General features: G+C 48.2%; 1 protein-coding gene across 4 annotated transcripts in view; it reads left to right on the top strand.

The window, feature by feature from the left end:
- The first annotated feature begins 4621 nt into the window (after positions 1-4621).
- Positions 4622-15216, top strand: part of LOC126527421 (probable ATP-dependent RNA helicase DDX43) — a 269054-nt gene continuing 258459 nt past the window's right edge. The window contains exons 1-2 of one of the 4 annotated variants that reach the window (XM_050175254.2): positions 4625-4791; positions 5018-5175. In XM_050175254.2, coding sequence (XP_050031211.1) covers positions 5024-5175 — 152 coding nt within the window. In that variant the 5' untranslated portion in view covers positions 4625-4791; positions 5018-5023. Of the gene's footprint in view, positions 5176-15216 lie in introns of all 4 variants that reach the window. The other 3 variants (XM_050175255.2, XM_055068441.1, XM_055068440.1) reach the window with 3 other exon arrangements.

Here is a 15216-nt window from a genome sequence, read left to right as displayed (position 1 = left end):
TTGAACCATAGACTTTTTCTCCCGGTATATTTCCCATTTACTAGTTACTTCATCCTGTGACAACTGCGCCTTCTTTGCCTGCCTGTGCTCTCGAGATCCTTTCTGTCGTTCGGCGATCGCTTCTCGTATCTCCTTGTTCCACCAGCTTTTTGGTTTCTTTTTTCCTTTCCAACAAACATGTTGTTTCTCTTTCCGTATTTCTGTCGTTATTAGACTTAGAAGCTCACCATATTCCCACTCTTTACTTGGCCATTTGCCAAGTTCTTCCTGAACTCTAGTGATTGTATTTGCTATTTGTTCAGCGTTCAAATTTGGACTGGCCATTTTGCTCTCCTTGCTCTCTTTCCCAACTACATATCCCATTTTCAATATGATGCGTTTATGGTCACTCCCTATGCTGTTAAACCCTTCCTCATCGATGACCATTTCTCTCAACTTATCATGAATTCCTTCTGTCATCAGACAGTAATCAATGGTTGATTGCCGGTTTCCCACTGCCCACGTGACCTGTCCTTCACACTTAGGCCCTGTATTCACGATCACGAGGTTATGTTGCTCACAAAGGTCCAGCATTGACTTCCCGTTATTGTCGGTATAGCCATCTAAATCCTGTATGTGGGCATTCATGTCACCTAATAGGACAATTTCAGCACCACTCCCGAAACCCTTAATATCAGCGCTTATGCATTCCACTAACTCTTTATTCTTCTCTGTGCAATTTTTTCCGGTCCGCAAATACGTAACACCCAGCCAAGTTTCTTTCCCACTCATTGTACCTGATAACCAAAGATGCTCTTGACATTGTGAATTTACTCTTTTCCATTTGGCTCCCTGATGGATGAGCGTTCCGACTCCCCCTCCCTTTCTTTCCGACTTAGTTCTGTTGCACCCTTCCCAAACATAATTCTCAATAACTGGCGGCTCTTCTGAGTCTCTAAGGTGCGTTTCTGTAACCGCATACACCCCTATTTGTTCTCTGTGTAACTGCTCCTCAATCTCTGCCCACTTTTCCTTTCTTCTGCCGCCCTGCATGTTTATGTAGCCTATTGCATGGCGAGCTCTTTTTCTTGTTTTCCTCCTTTTTCTATTATCGACGGCGATGCTCTTCTGATGTTGCCCTAGGGGACCTTCTTCATTACTATCTACTCTGACCTCCTGAGCGCCTGCGGGCCCCCTAAAAAAGCAACAGCGCGACTACCAAGTCGCCAGCCCACTTCTCGTGCTAACCTGTAATTGAAGTGGATCCCGTCTCGTTTAAAACCACCACAACTTCTCACTTCCCTGTTTACTTCGACAACCTCGAAGCCTTTCTCTCGGCTCATTTTCCAGATTGCCTCATTAGCAGCCACTACGGCTCTTTGTACGTGACTGACACGCACAGGCACCTCCGGTACCGTGCACACCACGATCTGCACCTGAGGGGATAGCTCACGCAAGTCGTCCACCCCCTTCGCCAAGCGCTGGGCTAGTCCTGGCCCTTTCCTGTTTAGGACGTCATTTAGCCCACCTGCTACTATGACGAGGTTGCGCACGTGGGCATTTTCCGCGAGCTTTTCTTTTGCTCGCTCCATGATAGAACCAAGTGTGCGCCCTGGAAATGTCCCTACCGCCACTCTTCTGTCGCCTTTCACCCTCTCCACCATTGCTTTTGAGCACCCAGCCAGGTTTGAATCGCCAGCGATAATGACCATTTCACTTTCTCCTACCTCTCCCTGCTTCCCTTTGTCATTTTCCGCGTGACTCGGACTCGACAAGGGGGATTGTCCCCTGGTCTCCTGCTTTTTCCGCGTAGCGGCTTTAAGGTAGGTGCTGCTCTTTCCAGCTAACCCTTCATCACCCTGCCTGCGTTCGACGTATTTCTCTGACCCTCCCTCGCGTGTCGCGTCGGGGGTCTGTGTGCCATTGTCACGCACATTGTCGTTCACAATGGCGGCCCTGTTCAGCTTTTCCTCGGCTGCTTCAAGCCTTTTTTCAACTACCTTCCGTGCCTCACGCTCACTGTTTAGCTCATTTTTGAGCTCTTGCACCTGTTTGAGAAGCTCTTCCTGGAAAGCCTCCATTTTCTGCAGCCTAGTATCGACATCACATTGTGTGCTGGTTGTTTCGACGCCCTCTCCATTCTCACCCGTCTCCTCATCTGCCTTGAGGGACCCCCCCCCCCCCCCCCGTACTGCCTGCTTTACCGGCTTTCTCGCCATGTATTGCACGGCTTTTTGCAAATACTATAATACTATATCAATGCAGAGCACGTGCCTTTTAGAAAAAAACGATACGCACAGGATCCAAATCCTCAAAATGCCGCAAAGCAACTGTCACCACTGTTTCAAAAATAAATAATGTCGCGGAGACCGAAGGTATGACACGCTCTCGCACGCGCTCAACCACGCGGCCACGCTCTCACTTTTCTACCAAACACGCACAGTAAAACCGCTAATAGCTATTTGTCTTGCCACTTCCAAGCTACTAGTTAAAGACTACAAACACTCAACGTCCCACCCGGCTACACGTGTTGGAACACGTGGCACGAAAGGACGCTCTAATCATCCTGCAAAACAAATTTACACGAAGCACACCCGCGCACCCGAAATACGAGAGACAAAAAGAAGGGAAAGAAAAGGAAAAGCCCCAATTACTATTTAAATGCAAAAAAACAGCAAATAAAAAGCAGAAGCAAGCTCAAAGCATGCACAAAAACTTATGATTTCGTTGCCGCCACGGAGCCCCGAAAAGCACGTCCATCCGCCACAAATCCAAACGCGACTCCTGCACAGCGCCATCTGTGGTCCCATACTTTAGTTCACGACGCCACCGCTATGCTTATTTCCGTAGCACTGTGGAAGTATGGTGGCTACCACCATAGCCACCATAGTGGAAGGTACAGTGTTCCTTCTCTAAGTTTGTATAGACCGTTTTTTCGTAGGCGCCGCCATATTGTGAACGCAGTGGCGCCGCCTATGAGCAGCGCCATACTGGCTTGGGTGAAAGCGGTCTTTTGCATGGCAGGTATACGCTCGGCGGTAGGTTCTGGCGTTTGTTTTCGCGGTCGTGCGGTCTGTTTAGTATGACGTGCGTCTTCTACGTGGTAAACGGTCCTGTGAGACATGCTGAAGTGGTTTAAGGCGTCATGGCCGGAATTTCTGCTGGCGTTGAGGTGGACGGAACACGCAGCGCGATGTGTGCGCGTATATTTGAGCCTACAATCAGCCTCGGAGATCACTTGTGTATTTCTGAATGTTCCAATCACTAATGTGACCTTATTGCAGTATTATCTTCTATTTCTAGGCTGCGGTTTAGGAGCCACGACACATACGCGACGATCTTAACAGCGTGGGTACCGTTCTGCTACGATAGGAACTGTGCTGTTATACTTTGACAAGCATTCAAACTGTTCGCTGCAGGTTACACTGCGTGACTACTTGGTTCAATGGATGAGGTTTCCACCTTTTCCACCTATGAATAAAAGTTTTGGCTAGTAATAGCTTCATACCTTACAGTCTGAATTAAGCTTGTCCAGCGAAGCGACCGTTTACGAACTGCGCGAGCGTCCTAAGCAGTAGTAGGTGCTGAATTACAGATATCTTTGTTCTATATAGCGCATGGTCCAAGCATAGGGCATCAGCGGTTATATATTTATAAACGTTGTGCGGCGTTAGCCCGTTTTCTCTTGCTTTTTAGAGAAACAGGATGATAACCGAATTTTTTTTTTTGCGGTTGTGTTCGTTCATTTCTCTACGACGCACTCACACGTATTAGGGAAATCTTGCGCTCAAAGATAGCCATCGCATTCTTTTTATGCGAACCCTCTCATATATTATATGGCTGTATACAGGCCAAAAGGGCAATGCCGAAGCACACAGCTTATATATATGTATCGTGCTGACTCATCAACCGCAGTGATCGCTGTGTTGAGCAGCGCCATGGGCCACATGCAGCAAGGCTAGCGTAGACATATGGTAATTTCAAGCATACTAGACTTGAAATGCGTGAGAACGATGCCAGTGTATCACAAATATTTGATAGCGCTTGCCGCTGAGATATTTCGTGGTTGCCTTAGGTTGGCCGTGCACAGCACGCGCTCTTATGTTTTACTCCCTACGCCAATCGACCAGACAGTGAGCTGATTTACCATTTAATGCTGGTAATACAGACACGCCGGTTTCCTTTGTTGATTTAAAATCGATATAATCAAAATAGTAAAGAACACATACACGCACAGCGACTGATAATGCGCGTACACCGCGGCTGATTATGCGCGTCACATTTTTGCGCCCCCAAGACATAATTCCGCCTATAGTAGTTACCGATGCACCGAAAGGCTTCCCTGACGACCTTATATGAACGAACATGGCGTAAATTTCAAAAAGTAAGATCTAAAACATCTCGAAATCGTTCCGCAGCACGCATACTTTCAAGCAGCGCCGCGCCGGATCGCCCAAGCCAGACAGGAGGAAAGGCTCTCCGTTTTTCTCTCTTGCGCCCGCTCTTATTAGCGCCTGCGCAAAAGCGGCTGGCGATCCCTCAAATGAATGTTTTGTAAAACCATTTTCTCTCTCTCGCGCCCCCTCTTAGTCGCGCCTGCGCACAAACAACTGGCGATCCCTCAAATAAACGTCTCGTCGTCTCGTGTACCCGCTCAACCCACTCTCATTTGTACTCGGAGGGTTGTTTCTCGTTTGCGCGACGTCAGCTTGCGCGAATGTTCCATGTTCTCAGCGAAAAATTGCGTTATTGTTCGGCTTGTTCGCCACTAACGGACCGATTACCTTTTCAGTGAAAGATTCCGGCCTGAAGGTAAGGGCATTGTGAGTAAATATTCGCAATTGTATTTTGAACGGCGCCGTTGCTGCAAGGCTGCAGTGTACTATAGAATAGCACGACGTTACATTTTGTTCACTTATGGCTTGCCCTCTGCGAAACAACACGATGCATAAGTATGAGTTCCACAGCATTATCTTATTAAGGTTTTGGGCCGTTACTTTCAAACTAGCATTTTCGTCGTATCTTGAGTTTACTGCAGGTTGTCATGCCTTGGACAGCCGAGAGCCCTCCATCAAAGGATGAAGATGACTTCTGGATTGAAGAAGAATATGTTCCTACGCCTCCACAGCCAACCTATGACTCCAGACACTACATCGGTGGAAAGACGTTCTCTGGTGGTGGCGACAACCGTGACAGGTAATGCAAACAGGGCGGTCCGTGGGTTAGTGCTGCCGAGGCCTGAGCGGGCCATGGGGTGTTCGCCTACAAAATTGGCTGACAGCTATTACAGCCGATCATATACACCCATTGCACGCGCAGGCCTCGGCGAGCCCCAACCCATGGCCCAGTCCGGGTTCCAGGTTTGGTGTCCCCGTTGCCGCTACGGCGTTCTGGAGGCGCCGCCAATAATGCGAAATAACGACACTTTACAACTAGCAAAAAACACGATTAAAAATTACAGCTCTCCGCGATTTCTGCAACACAATACCTTGCCTTGTGCGGCTATGGTGACTGATGGATGGACTGACTATGCTGACTATGGTACCATACGATGGAAGTCACTTCAGGTGTAAGGCCGGTAGCCCGATTGAGTTTACTGTAAGCTCACTGCACCTGCACGACCGCAGTCGTTAAGGCGTGTTCACACGTTCACCTATCGCAGAAACGTGTTCTCGAATGCTGGCATCGTTGTACAGTTGTTTGAACAATCGTAAACCATGCCACCGCAAATTCGTTCTGGCAGTGAAGAGTATGCTCGGAGATCGGTTAATATATTTAGGCCAAGTTCACACCTGCACCACTGAGCACACTATTGCATGTTTGCATAGTGCATCCAGTAAAACATTTAACACCATTTGTTTTGCAGTTGCAGAACCACATGTGAAAATCAATAAACATTGACGGCGCATCCATCATTTGGTGATTGGCGATGGTAATTGTGATTAACAATATTTCTTTTGATGGTTGTGTTACGATAGGTTTTATGCATTGTGATGATTATAATGATGCAAGTAATGGGACAGAAACAGAGTTGTTAGATGCACAAGTGCAGAGTGTTTATTAACCCTTTGCAGTCAAGCACCATTTCGTGCATTTATACATTGCACTGAAAAAGCACTCAGGTAAACAAATGCTTGTTAAGTGATATACTTCAGAAAATTTACTTATCCCTGAGGCTCTCAACAGTACTTGAGCACTGTGTGCTAGTGCTCAAAGCACTCTCCTTTGTAGAGGCGAGGATTTGCACTATAGGTCATAGTTGCTCTCTTCTGAAGTGCTGTCATTCGAGGACTTTGGTTGACCATCTGAAGGCAAAATATATTCATCCACAGCAATAAAATCATGTTCTGATTCACTGAACTTGCATGAATTTCATCCATAAAATGCATGTGCAGAAAGCACCGCCATCCTATCAGCATGTCACGCAACAAATAGTGCGAAAATCCCTTCAAACATGAAGGAAGAAAAAGGAAGTGTTGCCCTTGTCTGGTGACATTGCAAAGTGCACTTATTACTTGAAAAAGTTACCTGAAAGCTTGCGCTATCAACCCAAATGACTGTTGTAGCGCCCGTGCATGTGTTGGGCGCTACTTAACATCCGATGGAACGAATGTTTCCGTGTGTTGGAAGGTGCCTTCCACATGACCAGAAAGTGTTAACCCTTTAACTGCCGGGACAAATTCAACCCCTTAACTGCTGGGACAAATTTTAAAAAAGAAACAAAAATTGGTTGAAGTCATTGTGTATTATTTTCTTGTCAAAACTGAACAGATACGCTTGTGCATAAGTTGCCGAAAATTCAAGACAAATTAACTCGTCATCAGCAGCAGAAAACGCTCGTGATAACGAGTTATCTCGTCATTGGCAGTTAAGGAGTTCCATGGTGTGGCCAAGACCCTCTCTCATGCTTCCCCATTTTTAAATTTTTTTCACATATAGAATGGCACAGATGCATTAGTACGTACCCAGTGACTCAAGCTGGTGTGAGAGAGTGGCACATAATCAGTGGCCCAAGTTGGCTCTCTGGGGTGCCTTCCGTTCAGCCATTGTAAGGCGCAACTGAAGTGTTCTCTCTTCCACATCCAACTGCCGTTGACTTGTCTCCCCACAATTGCCTTCAGCTTATGCGACTGTGAGCCGCAACTGCAGAGCTCTCTCAAGTTCATGGTGCTCCCTTTTCATTTTGTTTGCATTCTAGGAGCCCCATTTTCGCGTCACACTCCCATTCGATCCCCTGTCTTTCCGCCCTTCATGCTGCAGCCTGGTCTTGCGCTCAGGCCTCCTGTTCCTCATACCAGGCCTTCAACTCGATTCGCTCAAGTCCCATTGGCTCTGTCAACGCCATCCACTCTCACGTGCTGGTCATTTTCCGGGCTTTCAGAACAACCGTAGTAACGAATGGTTTTATCCTGTCGCAAATGCGAATTTGCGATGCAAGTTCTTTTTCTAGGGTTTCGAATGGGTCCCTGAGGCAGAACCCCAGATTACCCAATCAAGGACAAAGCTGTTTGTCCTAGGAAACCACATAGTAGTACATTTCATGTACCCAGGATGAAAAAATAGTTACTAAAACTTAATGAAATATTAAGATCAAGATACAATTGCAACACATATCTAAAAACTAACAAACAATCAAAGCAAAGCAAGTTGTGAGAGAGACCGTGCGGTATCGTCAAAGCAAATGAGATCACCGGTGACTGAGGGCAGGCGAGGCAATGAAGTAGACGGTGGAGCTCTCGCCAAGGCAGCAGTGGTGTTGAGTGACGGGTCACGGATGACTGGCTCGAGGCAGTCTCCAGCCGGTGGAGGAGGTGCCGGTACGACATCGAACTCTGGAAGAGGATTCAGCAAGGGTTAGTGACTTCCTGGCCGAGCAGCTGTCGGGTAGCTCGAGCCTGCAGTCTTTTCTGCCCTTGGGCACTGGAGTCCACAGGCCTTGTGATTCACGGTTGGTCGTCCCGATCAGGTGAAGGCTTGATGGCTCGGGCCTTCAACGCAACAGCATGTCTTAAACGCCCGGTCTAGTGGCCGACCTCCTTCCATGGTTTCCCTGCAATTCTCCTTCCAACCCTGCGCTTTGCGTTTTCTTCTGCTCTGGCCCTTGTGTCTTTCCAGGATTGGTGACCTTCGGAGCTCCATGTTTTCCAATGATTGGCTTATTTCCCCCTTTATTTCTTGCTTACGCTTTTTGTTCTCATGCTTGACGCTCTTCTATGTCATCTGCTTTTGCTAGCATGGGATCCATGACCGCGTGCGCACTCTTTGTTGTCCTCTTTTCTCCTTGCCATCCATGGCACTTGCACTGCACTCATCACAGTGATGCAGGTGAAGACATGTTTTTAGGGGCACTCAGCGTTCCTATTGGCTAAGGAGCCCTGCAGCTACCACTGAGAGTATAGGTGGTGCACTGTGCCCAGAGGGAAGTGCTATAGAGGAGCTCGAGTGCATATAGGCCTCATACATGATGTGTTTTGGTGGTGTCAATGCAGTGTGTCACTAGATTGTTTCAGTGCTAATTGCTTCTATGTATGATCTCCTCGCTACGCTCACGGCATGCACGATATCAGAGCGTGCATGCCGGACCACTACCGCGGGTTCGAGCATTCTGAGCTGCCATGCATACAGGGCATCGCGTCTGCGCCTGCTCCCGCTCCCTCCGTGTACCTACGCGTCGCTGCGTGCGCACGCGCCGTTCCCAGCTAGCAGGCGAGACCATGCACGTAACAGGGAGACCCTAGGCGAAGCTCTCTACAAGCAACAAATAGCATTTATTAACCCTTTGAGGGTCGATTTTTTTCGCCATATGCGACCGCCCAGGGTCGATTTTTTTTATTGCAGATTCCGGTTCTTCTTAGGGACTTATTTCGAAAGAAAAAAATTACCGTAATTTTTCTAGGGTGACCGTGAAGTGAGAAAAAATATTTTGCATTGGTATATATGCACTCTTCATTCATGAATAACAACAATAAAAAAGGAAATAAAGATATCAGAATTACAAGTTTTCTGCATTTTTATGGCTTTGAAGGCTTTGAAAATGTGCAGACGAGAATATTTCGCAAGCCTCAAATGTTCCTGCTCTTATACTAATATGTACGTCCATAGCGTAATCTAACTGCGTAGGTGCGCGCACTCAAGAAAACTGGTTGTGTGCCCATCAAAAAAAGCAATATGTGTGAGAAACTTCCGCTAATCTTCATCTTATCGCCAACCAGCTAGGGCAATTAGTTTTCGCGAGTCTTAAAAAAAAAGAAAAACGAAAACGCATGCACAGCAGCATCCTTCCTATGTGCACCCCTGTGAGCACTAAACGAGCAAGAAACAAGCGGTCGCCCTTGGAGCGATTAGGAACGAGATAGCCATCAGTTTCGCAAGCGCAAAAAGCCGAAACCGCCCGTGAAACAAAATCCAAACAGCCGCCTGCTCGCGCGCTGCCAATGTGCGAGCGGTAGTATGTAGACGCGTGGGAGCAAACTAGCGCTCAAACAAACCATGCAATGAAAACCGAGAGACGGAGGTACGCTAAAAAAATCCCCTGTATCCCCACATAGTGGCAGCACACAGAGAAGAAAAAGTTAGAAAATTGGCGCGCTTTTTAAACGTACAGATGGCGCCGTATTTTTACGTCGTTGACCGTCAAAGGGTTAAGCTCTTGTGTTCGATACAAACACAAGTTTAAAGGGACACTAAAGCGAAACAATAAATCAGTTTAGACTAATGAAGCATTGTTTGAGAACCCTGCAGGCAGTCATTTCAGAAAGATAGTTTGATTATTAGATGAGAAAATGAAGGTCCAAGTATCAGTATTTGAGTTTCGTGCCGAAACCCCAGTGCCGATACGTCAGCGTGACGTCAGGGACTCCAAAGTATGTTTTCGCATTTGGGCCGCGTTGGCTGAATAAAGGTTCCCGAAACTTGACATGTTTAATATTTGGTTCCTTTAGAAACCAATGTAGTCAATCTGTACCGCTATATTTAATTAGTAGGCCCTAGAAGATGCCATCAAAATCGAAGTCGTCACAGCCCCCAGGTGCGGGAACCCGTCGCCACCCGTATTTCGTTCTTGCGCTTTTTCTGGCTTACCAAACGTCTTATCGTTGTAAGAGGGGTGTTTTTGCTGTCGTAGAACGGTAATTTACTGACGCAGAAGAAATCATTTTTCACTTTAGTGTCCCTTTAAACAACATGTCCAAATCTAATTCTAATTAAGACACAAAACCTGGCCAACTGGTCGCCGGTGGCCACTAACGGCGTACCGTGACAGAGAGAACAAAGAACAAACAAACGCAGCAGTAAGAGGCTGGCTATCCTTTGGCCAGCGCCTGCCATCATGTGCCCCCACAGCAGTGAAAAATGGAAGCAGACGGGGGCACGATCGCAAGACGCTGTCTCAGGACATTGACACGGTGGAAGAGTGTGCGCCCGTCGAGGCCAGGACCCAGATGAGCTGAAGTAACCACCCGCCGGCGGTGGCAGAGGCACACGTACACACCATCCGACGCCTTGATGTGGGCTCTCCTCGGGCCGCATCTTGCACGCACATACCTGGAGCGCACGCATGCAGGGCCCAAATCCCACCAAAATGTCGGCAAATGGGTGAAGCCCGTTGACCTTCCCGTGGGTGGGATGACAGCCGAGTGACAGTGTTTTATGGCCCATCGCCACCCCATCCAGGCAGGGAGGAGAGGGGCATGGAGCCACTGGAAACGCAATCCATCCAAACACAAACACATCCCTCCCCCCTTATATGCCCCCTACCAATGCAAGGCTGGTGGCTCCAGTGTCGGCCAAGGAAGAAATACAAAGAAAAAGAAATGGTCATTACAATGCGATACCGGAGCTATCCATTGGCACTAGAACCTAAAATCACCAGCCTAAAAAAAATAACATCAAAGAAAGCCATTAGGATAAGTTGAATAGGTAGGTCTGAGGTACACAAAATTAACAAAAAAGTCCACACGAACTCGTGCTTTAATGCTAACATGCACAATAAAAGCATCCACCAAAGAAAAAGTAACAGTAACAGTAAAAGACAAATGCGAACAAAGGAAAATAGCAAAACGTTGGCCTATTCCATCAATCAAAATAAAAGAAACTAACATAAGCTCTTCAGAAGACATACAAGGAATGTCCACACTAAAAATATCCGGGGAGTCTGAACCCCAAGACATGCCAGGCGTGACTTTACGCTACTTCAACAGCGTCCGGCAACGGCCTCTGGTGCCAGTGCTTCTGGCGGTGCCCGCTGCATGGTACGTCCACGATCCGTGCCGAGCGTCGTGACCACACAGCCTGATTCGCAGCCTCGCCTTCGCCATGCCTCCATCCAAGTCGACATCACCCGCTGGCGCAATGCGGGAGTGAAAATGCACACGAAACATTCTCGGAGCGCAAGACACATACATACAAATAAATGACTAACATAAAAGCAAGGCAGAACATACCCAAGGTAAAACACAGAGAAACAATTAGCCTAATTGAGAAATGCTGAACAACGGAAAACAAGGACAGAGAAGGACGGAGAGCAGCCTGCCTGATTTCAGCGAAGTGCATCGCTGAGAGCTTTTTCAAGAGAAATGAATGCCTGATCAAAGCTGTGAATTTACATAGGCAAGTCTTGTCTCAGTATGAATGGCTACTCCATCTGAGTTCAGCCAGACAGAGTAAACGGGGTCTTCACTAGCGTAACGACATAGGGCTTCGTCACTAGCGGAAATTCCTTCCACGGACGCACACTGTTCATCCGCGACACCAAGCAAAATTGATTTCGACGACGCGATGTCTATGTAATGAACAGACACACAAGGTTCAGCCTTAAACGAAAAGTCGCTCCATGCCGGGCCAAGTCGCAGAGCAAATCGATCTTAAAGAAAACCTTGGCACTGATGCCTGTCCAATACTTATTGGAGGGATACTAAATTGCGTTTCTCCAACGCTGGGGGTTACCACCTTAAACATAACTCTTACATTGCAGGGTTAGCGGGTGGCATGTGATCTTCATTGGCCAAGCTCGTGATCCCACAGAGCGAGCCCTTCCGGGGCAACAACAACACATGCTGCGTCCGGCCCTCGCGGCCATTACAATACCAGCAACATTATGGCGCCTGTGCTCGTGCGATACCAGCCACGTTCCGGTGCACCGTCTCCCTGAGGCTGTCGAACAACTATTAACAATTATTTACAAAATGGGTCGCTCTGCAGTCCCCTTGGTGCTGTTCGGGCCGTTTAAAAAAATAATAAGAAAGGGACGATTCCGACACCCCATTGGGGGTGGCTGGTTTCGTTACCCTGGCTGACTCCACCTGGGCTGTCCTCTCCGTCATCGCCGCGGGTTTGTGGGACGCTTGCTTCTTCATGGGGCGGGCTTGTTTTCTGGCCTTTGTCTCAGCTTGGCTATTGCACTGCCAGTTTTGCCCCTCAGTTGATGGTGCAGAAGGCAACACCACCAACCAGTCTGCCTAAATGGAGGCTTTTGGTGACACAGGGCATAGTAATAGGGTGTCAACCATTACAGCTTAAATGTTGCGAGGAAAGGCATGCATCAGCCGAAAACTGCTGGGCTGGCCACTGAACCACGCCAACAATAGGAGAACGCGCATATTTGCCGAAATAGCTGGCCCTAGAGGCACTGTTCCCAAGCAGTCCGCACAATTAGCAGCCGCCAGAATGGTAACGGTGTTAGAGGCTCAAGGAAATCCATCGGACTCACCAAATCGTTGAACACTCTGGAGGACGGAAAAGTCAGCCCTCCCGGTACGGATCAGCAAGACTCCGGCTCTCGCATGATCTCCGCAACCGAGGACAACTCCAGCATCTCGGCCGTCACTTGACGCCTTTTCTTGTCTGCGTTTCGCAGTACAGAACATTGAAGCAGGTGTCCAACATGCTTACCACGCTAGTTTTACTGAGCCAAGGCATGACAGAAAGAGTGAGAGGAAAATAGATGAATTTGGCACACAGTGGATAGACATGGCTTCGTTAACAAAGCGTGTTCATGGCAATCCCTACCATAGCAATGCAGCAGCTTGCATATTAGGCAACCAGAGGCTGATTGGGTCCCTGGCACCACGTTGGGCGCCAATTTATGGCAATTTGTGGTCTCTCACTACGCTCATGGTGCGCGCGCTCTGATGCTGTGCACGCCAGACGACCACCGCAGGTTCAAGGCTCCAAGCCGCCGTGCATGTGGGGCGCTGCATCCGCACCTGCTCGGGCCAGCTCACCGGCCCCAGCTAGGGGAAGACGAGACTGCACTCACAGCAAGGTAAACCCTAGGGGAAGCACTCTGGAAAGAAGAAATAACATTTATTAGGCTCTGGTGTTCGATACAAACATAAGTTTGAACAAAGCGTCCAAATCTAAATCTAATTGCGACACAAAGCATGGTCAAATGGTCAACAGTGGCCGCTAACTGTGCACCGCGACAAAGAGAACAAAGAACCCAGCAATAAGAGGCTGCCCATCCTTTGGCCTGTGCCTGCCATCAAGCGCCCCTACAGCAGAGGAAATGGAAACAAAAAGAAACAAGAACAGATGGGGGCACGATCGAAAGACGCTGCCTCAGGACATCAAGATGACGGGACCCCGCTGAGCCGAAGTAACCATTGGCTGGCGGCTGGCAGAGAGGAACACGTACACATCTTCAGACGCCCCAATGTGATCTCCCTTCAGGCCCCATCTTGCATGTGCGTACCTGGAGCGCAAGCAAGCAGTGCCTGAATGCCACCAAAATGTCGGCCAATGGGTGAAGCCCATTGACCTTCGCATGGGCGGGATGACAGCGAGGGATATTGTTTTTGACCCGCTGCTGCCACGTCCAGGCAGGGAGGAGAGGGACATGGAGCTCCCGGAAACGCAATGCAATGGCTCCAGACAACCACCACGATAGCCCGAAACCCCACAAATGCTGCATTCATTCTGAGATGGGTTCTGCCGGAATCGTATTATTAGGGTGCCGCACTTTTCGGGGTCGGTTTGTCTGACCATTTTTCTGACAACTTCGATTACTGGGTAGTCCATGGTCTAACGGTTGGAGTATCAGGCTGCTGTGATGATAAAGCCAGGTTCGAAAGCATTTGTCACGGCCAAGTTGAGGTACCAGTATGCTATGTGTATGTGCCGCTCATTAGTTAACCTGTTTCACACCAACTTGTGTTACTGGGTATCTGCTGCTCTTCAAGAAACAACTGAAAGCCGCACAATTTTCGGTGCAGTGGTAGCCCCTGAAGCTCAGTTTTGTGCTACGTTTTTTTACAACAGCACGCTAGAAAAGTGCTATTTTCTCAAATTCAATTTCAAGTATTTCCCCATGTGGTAAATAAACACCTGTGAATCGCAAAAAAATAAATAAATAAAAGAAGTAGGAAAACTTGGACTAATCGACCATTTTATAATTGCCACCCCTTAAGGGGTAGGTGGTAAACAGGAGCGGTGGGCAGCATTTCCACCACTGCCTACCATGGGACGAACCCTGGCATACCTGTTTTTCTGACATTTGATATAATGCTTTGTCCACAACTGTAGTTTGAATTCCTGAAGTGCTTATTCCATATAGAGAGTAGCAAAATAGAAGCAATCGCACCGCACAATGTGCCAAGTGAGACTTGCATGACCACACTACTTGTGTAGCTCTGCAGCATTAATTTCCAGGTACTAAATGGAGTGTATGAAAACAATGGTTTGATTTTGATTGAGGTAGGGTGCATCAAGTTCGTTGAGAGATACGTACAGCACCTACCGCGGTAAGCTTAGTGGCTATGGCGTTGCAGCGGGCTCGTTCCTGGCAGTGCCGGCTGCGTCTCATTGGGGTCAAAATTCAAGAATGCTCGTGCACATAGATTTAGGTGCACATTAAAGAACTCCAGGTAGTAAAAATTAATCTGCCACTACAGCGTGTCTTATAATCAGATGGTGCCTTGTGGGGACTGAGGTGCAATTCCACACCTCGTCCCCCAGCTCGCGTGTTGGGCTTAGCCAGCGCCCCCTATAATGCTTAGCTTGATCTTCTTAAACTACTGCTGTAATCTGATCTCCTGGAACTACTGCTGTAGTGCGCCGGAGCTTTAATTTCCTCTGCAAACTGTGCTTCCCCCTCACTGAGTCGAGTTGCCGCACGAGCACACGTTACCAGGGCGCGCCCTGATTGGCCTCCCGAGTGGCAGCCCTTAGGCGCCTTCTCCACCCAAGCTCTCTTCCTCTGAGTGCTTCATAGCTGCGGCAGATGCTCGGTGATCCGCAATG

Source organism: Dermacentor andersoni, chromosome 9, assembly GCF_023375885.2.
Source record: "Dermacentor andersoni chromosome 9, qqDerAnde1_hic_scaffold, whole genome shotgun sequence".
NCBI lineage: Eukaryota > Metazoa > Arthropoda > Arachnida > Ixodida > Ixodidae > Dermacentor > Dermacentor andersoni.
Note: the sequence above shows the minus strand (reverse complement) of the source record. Positions and strands in the feature narration are given on the sequence as shown.